Source organism: Mobula hypostoma, chromosome 28 (genome assembly GCF_963921235.1).
Source record: "Mobula hypostoma chromosome 28, sMobHyp1.1, whole genome shotgun sequence".
NCBI lineage: Eukaryota > Metazoa > Chordata > Chondrichthyes > Myliobatiformes > Myliobatidae > Mobula > Mobula hypostoma.
Genome location: NC_086124.1, coordinates 26,863,318 through 26,875,909, shown reverse-complemented (window position 1 = coordinate 26,875,909; position 12,592 = coordinate 26,863,318). Strand labels below are relative to the sequence as shown.

At 45.9% G+C, this 12,592-nt stretch overlaps 1 protein-coding gene across 1 annotated transcript in view; it reads left to right on the top strand.

Annotated features, from left to right (window-relative positions):
• Nucleotides 1-12,592, top strand: part of huwe1 (HECT, UBA and WWE domain containing E3 ubiquitin protein ligase 1) — a 286,355-nt gene that overhangs the window by 179,018 nt on the left and 94,745 nt on the right. The window contains exons 51-53 of the mRNA XM_063034669.1: nt 1,743-1,818; nt 4,224-4,322; nt 7,900-8,027. Of these exons, the coding sequence (XP_062890739.1) occupies nt 1,743-1,818; nt 4,224-4,322; nt 7,900-8,027 (303 nt within the window). The remainder of the gene's footprint in view (nt 1-1,742; nt 1,819-4,223; nt 4,323-7,899; nt 8,028-12,592) is intronic.

Below are 12,592 nucleotides of genomic sequence, written 5' to 3'. Positions count from 1 at the left end.
AAAGTGCCTGTTGATGATGGGTTTCCTGTCCTGTCTGCCCGTGAGATCAGACCACACCTCCTCAGCAGAAGGCCAGTTGCTGGACACAATGCTATAGGTGCACTGTCCACTCCTGTGTTCTAGTTTGTTGAGTTTGTGCCCTTCCCACCTCTTCTGACCATAGTGTGGCTCAATCAAACACAGAATGTTCGGAGCTGAGCAGGTGGGGCAGCATCAGGGGTTGAAGTATCAAGAAATTCTGCTAATGCTAGAAATCCAGAAATACACACAAAATGCTGTATGTGTAGATCTAGGGTTAATAGTGTGGATGTGCGGCCTTGATCAGAACAAAGCATATCACATTTCTTGGGTGGCAGGGTGGAGATCTCTACCTAAGGATGTGTATGGTGCTAGCCTGCAGGTCTCCCTTGGACACGATGTAGCACCTGCTTAGCCGCCCCAATCAGGGCCACATGAAGCCACGGGAGTAGGTGGTAGATGGTCATATGAGCAGCCAGTGCAGATCACAAGTCCTGGTTATGCACTGATACCAGGCAGACCATCTCTGAAGAATATTGATAATGTCTGGGGCCATCCATCTTGTGAAGACACTGCCCAGAAGAAGGCAATGGCAAACACTTATGTAGAAAAATTTGCCATGAGCAATCATGGTCAAGGAAAAAAACCGTGATTGCTCACCTCTTACAGCATGGCACATAATGAACAAATCACCTTTCTATGCTGGTGTAATAGTAATTCAAGATGACGACATCTGTCACTGCGGACCCTCACCATACGGAACATGGCTTGTTGATACTACCATCGGGGAGGAAGTACAGGCACCTGAAGAGAGACACTCAACCATTTAGAAACATCACCTTCCCCCTCTGCCATCAGATTTCTGAATCATCGATGAACACTACCTTTTTATTCCTTTCTTTGTTTATTTTGTAAGGTATAGTAATTTTATGTATTTTCATCATACTACTGCTGCAAAACAACAAATTTCAAGTAGTTAGCCAAAGACTTTTGTGAGCTAGGGCCTTTCTCTTTGGAGCGAAAGGGAATGAGAGGCAACTTGATGGAGGTGTACAAGATGTTAAGAGGCATAGATTGAGTGGACAATCAGATACTTTTCCTCAGGGCATAAATGACTAATACGGGCAAATCTTAGTGATTGGAGAGAAGCATAGTGGAGGGGGGATGTCAGAGGTAAGCTCTTTACACGCAGTGTGGTGGGTGCTTGGAACACTCTGCCAGGGGTGGTGGTAGAGACAGACACATTCAGGATATTAAGAAACTCTTAGATAGGTACATGGATGCCAGAAAAATAGTGGGTCTTGTAGGAGAGAAGGATTAGATTGATCATAGAGAAGGTTATAAGGTCGGCACAGCATTGTGGGCCAAGACCTGCACTGTGCTCTAATGTTCTATTATCCAAATTGGTTATAATTAAATCTGATTCTGAAATTGGTAGGCAACAGGTAGAACTCTGCACCTCTGCTCCAGAGTTCACCATAATAGTGGGTGTTAAATCAAATTTGGGATAAAAATAGCAACAGAAATCATCATAAAATTGCTAAAATTATTGTCAACGCCTGTCTTGGTTTCTTCGGTAAAGGAATGGCATCACGTGATCTCTCTGGCTTAAGACCTCTCACATGAGCACCCAGTGACATCGCCATCTCCTCTTGTTTAAAAAGGCAAGATATTTGAGGTGCTTCTCTCTCTCTCTCTCTCTCTCTCTCTCTGTCTGCTTCCAGGTTGAGAACGAGCTGGAAGATCTCATTGACGAATTGTTGGAGAGGGACGTGGACACTGTGAGCAGCACCATCATCGGTAAGATGGATGTGCCGCCCAGAAGTGGACGGCTGGTACAGTGTGCGTGCACACCCTCCACTTCTCTCTGCCAGAACCCGGGAGCACGACATACGGGCTTTTGATTTCTGCAATCTCTTAATGTCCTTTTGCGATGTTAGTGGGTATATACAGGTTCAGGCAGTAGTAAGAACAATCCTGTGGAATTTTAGATAAATGGAAACGTGCTTATTTATACCTGCTGTTATCACGTGAATCCTATGGACTTTACCTGGTGGTGGTTTCCTCTGCTGAAAGGCTTCAATTTTGCTTTGGGGCTGAGCCAGCAATGTCTCTGCGAGATTAAATTCTGATGTTGGAGAGCGCCCAGTGAAAGTGGAGCTGCGGTATCAGGACCTCCGTTACGTGAAGTGGAGATGGAGGAAATGGTCATGTTGCGTTTGCCAACAAACCATGAGGGAGGAGGACCCAGTGGGTCAGCCAGCATCCAGAGTGATAGGAATTTTACTTTAGCGTTGGATAAGCAAGTGGGGGCTGTCAGGAGCGGTGTTTGCAATGTGAATGTGCATTGATGAGGGATGTCGCAGGGAGCTGAGCCGGGAGACAGTATAAGGAGACGGTTATGCTGCTGAATGCAAGGGCATTGAGGGTATTGTCATGGGGTTGCTGTCTTTCAGAGCAGCATTATTGGAAACCAGAAGGTGTGCAGGGTGTGGGGAGCCATGATAGAGGGACAAAGCAGTGTGATAATGTAAGAGTACTGTGTAAAAGTCTTAGGCTCATGTATAAAGTAGGGTGCCTAAGGCTTTTGCGCAGTACGGTATTTGTCAATGTGAAGCGAAGAGCATGTTTGTAAATCTGGCAGGAGCAAAGGATGTCAAGTGGCAAGGGTGGAGTGTGGGACAGGTAGCAGAGGAGGAGTGCTGGTGGTGAGAGTGCAGACGCACTTAGCCCTGATACACCAGCCAAGATCATTTGATTCCAAACAATCAGTTTATTGATCATTACATAATGTCTCTGGTGCTTCAAACTCTCATCACTATCCCTTCCCCTTTTCCCACCTATGATTCCCCTCTCCCCGTCCCCTTCCCACTCTCAGTCCACAATAGAGACCCATATCAGAATCAGGATTATCATCACTCACGTATGTAATGAAATTATTTTTTTGTTAGCAGCAGCAGTAGAACATTAAATTACTACAGTAATGTGTAGAAGTCTTGGGCACCCTAGCTATATATATGCCCAAGGCTTTTGCACAGTACTCTGTTGCTCACTAGGACAGTCCAATCAGTGATTGAAGAGCGTAGTCTGCATGAGAAGCTTTTCATCTGTGATTGTGGGAATGCTGAGTCTGTTTCCCAGAGAGCAGGAGTGGGAGCAAATTTTCTCAAGGCGGTTGCACCTTCCTAATGTTGACCCCAGGCGTGCACATAGTGGGACGTTGAAGCCAGACGGTGGTTGATACGATGCTGTGCCTGACTAGCACTGGTAATGGAGAACCCAGAATGTGTCACTGTTGTGTGTTGAAGGATGATGCAAGAATTGAGAACGCAGAATGTGTCACTTGTGTGTTGAAGGATGATGCAAGTAATTGTTTTTGTATTTTCCTCCCTTCTCGTCTGCCTGTTCCTCCTCAGTTGCGACGCACCCTCGCAAAAACTTGCTCCCTGTACCTCTGCTCGTAGCTCGAAGCCGGCAGCTTGAAAGCCAGTTCTGTTCCTGATTTGTGGCCCACTTCCATCATTCACTTTCACCGTTTCCCCTCCCCCCACACACGCACACACAGTTCCCTCCCTTATTTCCTTCACCCCTCCCTGAACACATCCCCAAATCCCTTTCATATATATTCACAGCCACACACACAGCCGAGCCCTGAACCCAGCCTTAACACCACACGGCTGACATTCACAGTTTGCTTTTGGTGAATCTCTAGCGCCTGTACCTCCTTCCAAGTGTTGCGCTGGAAGAAGGCTCTGCGAGGACAGTAGAGAGCAGTGTGGTATTGCCAGAAACCAAAGGAAGACCCTTCGTTTGTCTTTCTCGAGCCACCTCGATCCAAAGCGTGAAACTGAGTGCCAAGCCACCAGGCATTGAGATTTAAATTGACAGCGCTGGCAAAACAAAACGGTTTCCCAACAAAAGAACTTACTGTAATTTCTGGGGGCCCTATCAACATTGTGCACTGCTAGCTATCCCGCTCCAGTGTACGTGATGATTATACTTCTCGGTCACGATTGAGCCACTCATCGCTCACGTGCACACTCAGAACCCGAGGATTAGAGCTCCCGAGTGCAAACGTGTGTTTAGGAAGAATCCAAGTGCCCAAAGCCGATGGCGTGTTGTGGAAAAATGTAGAATGCACTGTCGTGGCCTTGCATTCACCTCTTCTTTGTATTTTATTTTATTTCCTTCCTCCGGCGCTACAGCTTGCAGAAGTACTGAGGATGAGTCCCAGGAGGATGTGTTGATGGATGAGGCTCCCTCAAATCTCAGTCAGGCGCCCACCCTGCAGGCTAACCGAGAAGGTACAAATTAAAAAAAAACAAACTGTCTTTACTGCTGTGCAGAAGGAGAAACCCTCTATTATGAACCCTGCATCATCATCATTTTTTTAAAAAAAGAAGAGAGTTTTGTGTGTGCGGCATGCTAGAAATGGGCACTGCACAAAGCTTTGGGATCACTGTTTGATCATTCCCCTTCCCATTCACATTCCGTAGTACAGCCTCGTCTAATTCCTTCCCTCCCTCCCCATCCCAACCAGTCTAATACCTTCCCCCCCTCCTGACGACTTCATTCCCCCCCCCCAGTAGCTGCTTCATCCATTGTCCCTGCTCTTCTTTTTCTTCTCTCTCTCTCTTCCTCTCTCTATCTGTCTGTCTCTCTCTCTCTCTCTCTCTCTCTCTCTCACTCACTGCAGAGAGGAGCTCAAGTGCAGGGTCTGGTGATATTGATCCAGAGGTTGCTCAGAAGTCAAGAACAAGGCACAAATCTTGTAACGATAGCCGTCTTACTAGGTGTTCGTAACATTAACCAACTCAGCCCTGCTGTAAGGAGGAGAGAAAAAGCAAAGGAGGAGAAGAAAAGAGAGAAAAAAGACACAGAAGTTGTGGACATCTTGTACTAAAAACTAACTTACTAGAGAGATCAGTCACATTCCATTGACGAGGTAAACTTTAAAACAGTTGTGACACAGTCTGCAGAGAAACCAGAAAAACTATAGAATTAGCTACACAATTACTGAAAATTCACTGAAAGCATCAGTGATTATGTAAAATTATAAGCAAGCATAAGGAAGTTAAACAACAAAAAGGCAACCATTTTTACACTCTAATTCAACTCTTCACTCCTCCAGCAAGCAAAAGGCAGAAAAGTAGCTGCCCTCGGGACGAGCAAAGTATCCCCTCAACCCCTCAAGTCTCTCATTTCCCTACCTCCCAATCAAAACCAACTGATTCTACCGTTCAGCAGCCAGTTAACCCACCAGCCTGCAGCCTTTGGGTTGTGGGAGGAAACCCATGTCGTCACGGTGGGAACTTCCAAATCCACACACAGACAGGGACCGGGATCAAGCCAGATGACTGGAGCATTGAGGCAGCTGCCATTCCAGCAGAGTCTCCGTGCTGGTTGATCGTCCCTTCTCTGGCTGTTCTGCACCTTGTTCCAGATGCCAGCATCATGCTTGAGATGTAGTGGCCCCTAATTACGACGTCTAATGAAGTATAAACCCAGTCAAAGCTTGACAGAGAAAAGGTCAGCTTTATTTGTCACGCGTATATCGAAACATACAGTGGAATGTGTCATTTGCATCGACGACCATCACAGTCAGAGGATATGCTGGGCGCAGCCTCCAGGTTTTGCCATCATTCGTGCCAGCATAGAATGCTCACAACTTCCTGACCCTAACTCAAGCGTCTTTGGAGTGTGGGAGGATACCAGAGCACCTGGAGGAAAGCCATATGCGGTCACGGAGAGAACATACAAACTCCTCACAGACGGCAGTGGGAATTGAACCCCAGTCACTGATGCTATTAAACATTACACTAACTGCTGCACTGTCGTCCGGGTACATGACCTGACAGGGCACTTAGACGCTTGACCTGGCAAAGTCCTACACCTATCATGACAGTGTTGGTCAGAAAGGCCACCACACTCTTGTCATGGAGCTCAGTTTTCCCTCTCCACACCCATGGACACCCAGTCTTAAGTAAGGCCTGCCATGAGATCAATTGGAAATGATGGAAAGTTAGCTTTATTTGTCACATATGCTGTACAACGAAGCATTCAAACATAGTTTAATGAGGCTTTTGTGTCAACAACCAACGCAGTCTGAAGATATACTGGGGGCAGCCCACCAGTATCTCCATCAACATAGCATGGCCACAGCTCACTAGCCCTTATCCATGTGGCTTTGGAACAAGGGAGGAAACTGAATCACCCAGAGCAAACCCAAGTGGTGATGGGGAGACCATAAAACTCTCTACGAACAGCAGTAAGAATTGAACCCTGATCCTCCACTGATGCCGTAAGGCATTATGCTAACCGCTATGTTGCCATGCCAATTGAGATGTGCATCTCAAGCCAGGCTATCTACAAGGGTCATAGCAATGGAGTCCGTAACCTTGCAGTCTGATGGATCATTCGCTCTACTGTGACCTCCAACCAATAGGACCAGCCTTGGTTTTAATGAAGGGTATAGAAATGCATGCCGGGTCTGCCTGCAGACAAATTTGCAAATTGGGCAGTGCACACGCTAAGCACCAACCATCAGCGGATCAGTCCAGAGCCATTCCTGACCGTTGTCCCACAAGAGGGGCTCCCATCAGTGCACTCGTCCTCAATATTGGCAGGCAGGGAAGACACTACTGAAGCCAGGGAGCCAGCATGTACTCTGGGCCACTCATGTCCTTGTGCCTCAATGTTTCCTCAGATCTGATCTAAGATACGGGTGCAGACAATGTCCTAGGCCCAACTGTCCTCAGGACCTTTTAGAACAACCAAATTAATATCAGCTAATGACTTGCAAAGCATTGAGATAATTTTGCAACCTTTCAGAATGGACAACATGCACACAAAATGCTGGAGGAACTCAGCAGGTTTGGCAGCATCCCTGGAGAGGTATAAGCAGTCGGCGTTTCGGTTCGAGACCCTTCATCAGGACTCAGATTGATTAGTTCCATGCATTGTCAGTGGTGACATCCCCACAGGGCTAATCATGACGGAGAAAAGGCTCTCTTCTGTCCCATGGCCGCTCAGCCCCAAGTCTCTTCAGTGGCTGTAAACTGGAAGTTACCTGGACGAGATGATGTGGCCACATGGGGTGAATCCTGGTGATGAAAGTTTCATCTCCCACCCTGAGGACTTTCAGAAGTCGGAAGCAATTTGGGACAAAGCATTACAAGCAGTGGGGCAACTGGTCAACAATCTCAAACAGCCATTGCTACCCACGAAGATGCCTGCCATTGGAAATGAATGCATTGTGCAGGTGGTAATCCTTCTAATTCAAATTTATCACATGCACATTGAAACATACAGTGAAATGCGCCGTTTGTGTCAACAACCAGCACACCGAAGAATGTGCTGGGGGTCACCTGCAAGAGTTGCCATACACTGTCGTTTTTCCAAATGTTCACCTTAGACTTTGCTGTCTGTCAGAGGCATCACCGAGAAACAAAATCAGCAACAGCTTTCAAACTGGAGGCTGATGTGGACTGGTGTTCTAGTGCAGCAGCGGGTGACCCTGTAGCCAAAGCTTCATCTGCCCTTCATGGTCAGTGCTGAAGGACCCCAGGGTGAAGAGCTGTTGTCCTCGTTCAACAGACAGCAAGACAGCATCAACTCAAGATTCTGCAAATGCTCTCAAAATCCAGAGCAACCACACAAAGCATCAGTGTTCGTTTGCTTCATTTCCTTTTTTTTCATGAGATCTGATTATGTGGAAAATTGTTGTTGCATGTATCTAGATAAGTTCTTCCCCTCCAATGCTTTGAGCTATTTGACTGCACATTAAAGATCTTAACTCTGGCCACGTCGGTTCTTTGCAACTAATCCTCTGTGAGGCCCAGTTGTCTGGCATCTGCTCACAGCCGTTCTCCTTTCACACAGATTCCATGAATATCCTGGACCCTGATGACGAGGAGCACACACAGGAGGAGGACAGCAGCGGGAGCAATGAAGATGACGATGACAGCCAGGATGAGGATGAGGAAGAGGAGGAAGACGAAGATGACCAGGTAAGGAAGCGTCTCGGACCCCCCCCCCCCCGCCCAACCTGTGTGCTTGTTTATCGACTCTTTCAAGGTCCATATCTCTCTCCTCTCTTCACCAACCCCCACCCCCAGGTGAGTCTGGTGTTTACTACTCCAAAATAGTCCTTGGAGGTTTAGTCCTTTAGGTGAAGTTACTCCCAGCATCCCATGGGATTAGGTCACTGTAAGATTGGGAGGAGAACTTGGAGGCATTCAAGGTCTACCACTCCCCCCCAATCCACTCCAGGACTACTGATTGCAGGTTTTGGGTGGTTCTGTTGGAATAGTCCGGGTGAGTAACTGCAGGACATTTTTCCTTCTCCTCCCCACCTCCACTCCTTAAGATGTTGGAGCAGAATTAGGCCATTCGGCCCCTTATGCCTCCTGCACAGATTGATCTGTGGAAAATTTATTTTCCCTCTCAACCCCATTCTCCTGCCTTCTCCCCATAAATTTTGATGCCCTTACTAATCAGGAACCTATCAACCTCCACTTTAAATACTCCCAGTGACTTTCCTTACACAGCTGTCTGTTGCAATGAATTCTCCAAATTTCTCCTCATCTATTTTCTGAAGAGACGTCGTTCTGTTTTGAGACTGTGCCTTCTGGTTCTTGACTCGATAGGAAACACCCCGTCCACGTCCACTCTATCTCGGGCCTTCAGTATTCAATAGATTTAAATGAGTTACCTCCTGCCCTATTCTTCTAATCTCCTATGCAAATACAAAGCCCAGAGCCTTCAAACACTCCTCGTATGTTAATCCTTTCATTCCTAGGATCATTCACATGATCCTTTCCTGGGCCTTCTATTGCCAGCTCATCCCTTCTTAGATAAGGGCCCCAAACTGCTCACAGTACTCCAAATATGATCTGACCAATGCCTCAGCATTACTCCTGAGCTTTCTCTCCAAGGGAGAGAGAGGTACATGCCCCAGATGTTGCAAATAGGTCAACCAGAATTATGCTCTGGTCCAACCACGCTTCTGCAGCATTCTTCGTTAACGTCACTGTCCTTCAGTCTCTTATATGATTGGTTTGCTCTTTTTAAAAAAAAATGATGGTCTTATTATGTATTGCTACTGATGTTAATGATCCATCTAGGTAGATCCTCCCCAGGTTCTGACAGTGTTCCATTCCTGTGAGCTGTTTGCAAACTGAACAGTTTGCAAGTAGGAAAAGCAGCCACAGACAGAGTTCCCATGCAGCAGAGTATCCCTGCAGATCCTGAAAGCCGTCCCACCAGTTTCCAACACTAGTTTATGGATGTACATGGGTCAGGAGTTCATAATCTGGGAAGGATCAATGTGTGTTTCTCAGCTCATCGTGCTCCATCATTGTCACTCCAGTTCTGATCACCTCCCAGTAACTGTCCCAGTGCAGGGATTCGTCCCCCAAACATCGGCAATTCGTTTCCTCCCACATCTGCTGCTCGACCCACTGAGTCGCTCCAGATTCCAGTCTCTTGTAATGCATGACCTCCTTAACCATATCTGGGATGCCATTGCTAATCACGTGCACCTTCGTTTTCTGTGCTTCAAGTTCATTTGCCTCTGGCTTGGCTCTTGAAAGTAGCTTCACAGTTAGAGCAGGTTCAGTCACAGCTTTGAAGAGATATTTCGGTGGAGACACATAGGAAAGCTTTAGAATGAAATGAAATATGGGCCAAATACAGGCAAGGACAACTTCTGTTCCACTGTTTTAAGTCCCTTAGTACCGTAAGATAGACTCTTGACCTCACAAAGTACCTCATTATAACCTTGCACCTTGTTGTCTGCCTGCACTGCACTTTGTCTGTAACAGTAACACTTCATTCTGTTATTGTTTACCCTTGGTAGCTTAGCAGTTAGAGAAACGCTTTACAGCACCAGCGATCGGGAGGTTCTCCCCGTGAGCACTTGAGCTTTCTCTGGGTGCTCTGGTTTCCTCCAAACAGGTACGAAGTAACACACAAGTTGCTGGAGGAGCTCAGCAGGTCAGGCAGCAACTTTTCATCTTTTCCAATTGATCTCATGCAGGGTATAGGACTCAGAAGGTGGCCTCAGGTGTGGAGAGAGTACTTAGCTCCATGTTAAGTGTGTGGAGCATCATGATTGACGAAGGACTTTGCAAAGGGCAAGTGTCTCGGTGCCTGTCAGGGTGAAATGTAGATCATGTACTGGTACAGTAGCATAGTAATCAGCATAACGCTTAATAGCGTCAGTCATTGGGATTCAATTCCCCCTATTGTCTGTACGGAGTTTTTATGTACTCCCCATGACTGCGAGGGTTCCTCCCACATTTCAAAGACACATGGGTTAGGGTTAGGGTCAGGGTCTCTCTTCCCGCCATTAGAGACATTTACACCACACACTGCATCCGTAAAGCAAACAACATTATGAAGGACCCCACGCACCCGTCATACAAACCCTTCTCCCTCCTGCCATCTGGCAAAAGGCACCGAAGTATTCAGGCTCTCATGACTAGACTACTTAACCGTTTCTTCCCCCAAGCCATCAGACTCCTCAATACACAGAGCCTGGACTGACACCAACCTACTGCCCTCTACTGTGCCTATTGTCTTGTTTATTATTTATTGTAATGCCTGCATTGCTTTGTGCACTTTATGCCATCCTGGGTAGGTCTGTAGTCTAGTGTAGTTTTGTGTTGTTTTACGTAGTTCAATGTACTTTTTGTATTGTTCATGTAGCATCATGTTCCAGAAAAACATTGTCTTGTTTTTACTGTGTACTGTACCAGCAGTTATGTTTGAAATGACAGTAAAAAGTGACTTGACTTGAGTAAGTTGTGGGCATACTATGCTGGAGCCAGAAGCGGGCAACACGTGCAGACTGGCCCCAGCATATCCTTGGACGGCGTCATTAACGCAAGATGGCACGTGTCACTGTATGTTTTGAAGTACAGGTGAGGAATAAAGATAATCTTTAATCTTTAACATCAAAGCACTGATGTGATGACATCTGTAGGGGTGACATGCAAAATGTCATTCTGCACTGTACATGTGGCAATAATAAAACTGTTTACCAGATAGAGCTAACAATTTAGCCAGCATGGATGAGTGGGGTCTGAATCAGTATTGTACTAGTCTCTGACAGTCCAACTTCTGCTAGTTGACATCTTCATGTTGCTCAGTGTGTTTCATTGAGGTGTCTCTGCAACAGACCCTCTAACTCTGCCTTATTGATGCATGCTGAAATTTAGAATGTGGAAAGAATATTTCGAATAGTGAGAGAGTCTAGGATCTGAGAGCAAAGCCACAGAACAGAAGGACATCTCTTTAGAACAAAGATGAAGAGGAATTTCTTCAGCCAGAAGGTGGTGAATCTGTGAAATTCATTACCATAGCTATGGAGGCCAAGTCACTGGATATGTTGGAAGTGGATGCTGATAGGTTCTTGATTAGTAAGGAAGTCAAAAGTTATGAAGGCGAAGGCAGGAGATTGGGGTTGAGAAGGAAAATAAATCAGTAGAGAAAATAAATGGCAGAGCAGACTGGATGCTTAGAATCGCCTAATTGTGCTCCCCGTCCTTACACTCTTCTGCTTGAACAGGTAAGTGAATCAGCTATCTTTCACTGTAAATGAAAATCAAAGTAAGCCTCAGCTGTTGGAAGTCTGAAAATTGTGGGACAATTCAGCAAGTAAGGCAACATCTAAAAAGAAAAATGACTAATTTGTGTCTTCTCTGCTTACCTGTTCACAGGATTGAACAATTTCCAAAGACTTTCTCTTTTGAAAGTCATGCTGACTTTTCATTAGTCTTGCATTCCAAGTGTTTTTCTATTTTTTTAATATAGTGGCTGAGATTCCTTAATCCCTTCTACAATTAATTTGACTCATTCACAATTCCCTGGACACATTGCATTTCCCTTCTAACTGCAGGTATTATGCCAACTTTGACATGTGTGATAGTGTCTTTATCATCATTGTCACAAATGCATGCCATGTTCTAATGACTTCAGGCAGTGTTGAACCAGAGCTTTTATTCTTTGTGGACTTTGCCAGCTTTATTTTGAATGCTAATTTTATAATCATTTCTAATGCCAGCTTCCAAATGTTGTGTCCTCTGTCCGCTTAAGACGTAGGCGCAGAATTAAGCCACTCTGCTGCATCATTCCATCATGGCTGATTTATTATCCCTCTGAACTGCTTTCTCCCCATAACCTTTTTTGCCCTAACTAACCAAGAACCTATCAACCTCCGCTTCAAATATACTCAGTGACTTGGCCTCAACAACCATCCGTGGCTATGAATTCCACAGATTCACCACTCTCTAGCTGAAAAATGTGTTCTAAATGGATGTGCCTAATTTCTGAGGCTGTGCCCTCTGGTCCTAGACGTCCCCACTATATATAGGAAACGTCCTCTTCCTGTTGACTATGTCTAGGCCTTTCAATATTCCATAGGCTTCAGTGAGACTCCCCTTCTAAATTCTGGCAAGTACAAGCCCAGAGCTATCAAACGCTCCTCATACGATAACGCTATCATTCCCAGAGTCATTCTCCTAAGTCTCTGCTGAACCCTTTCCAATGCACATCTTTTCTGAGAAAAGGG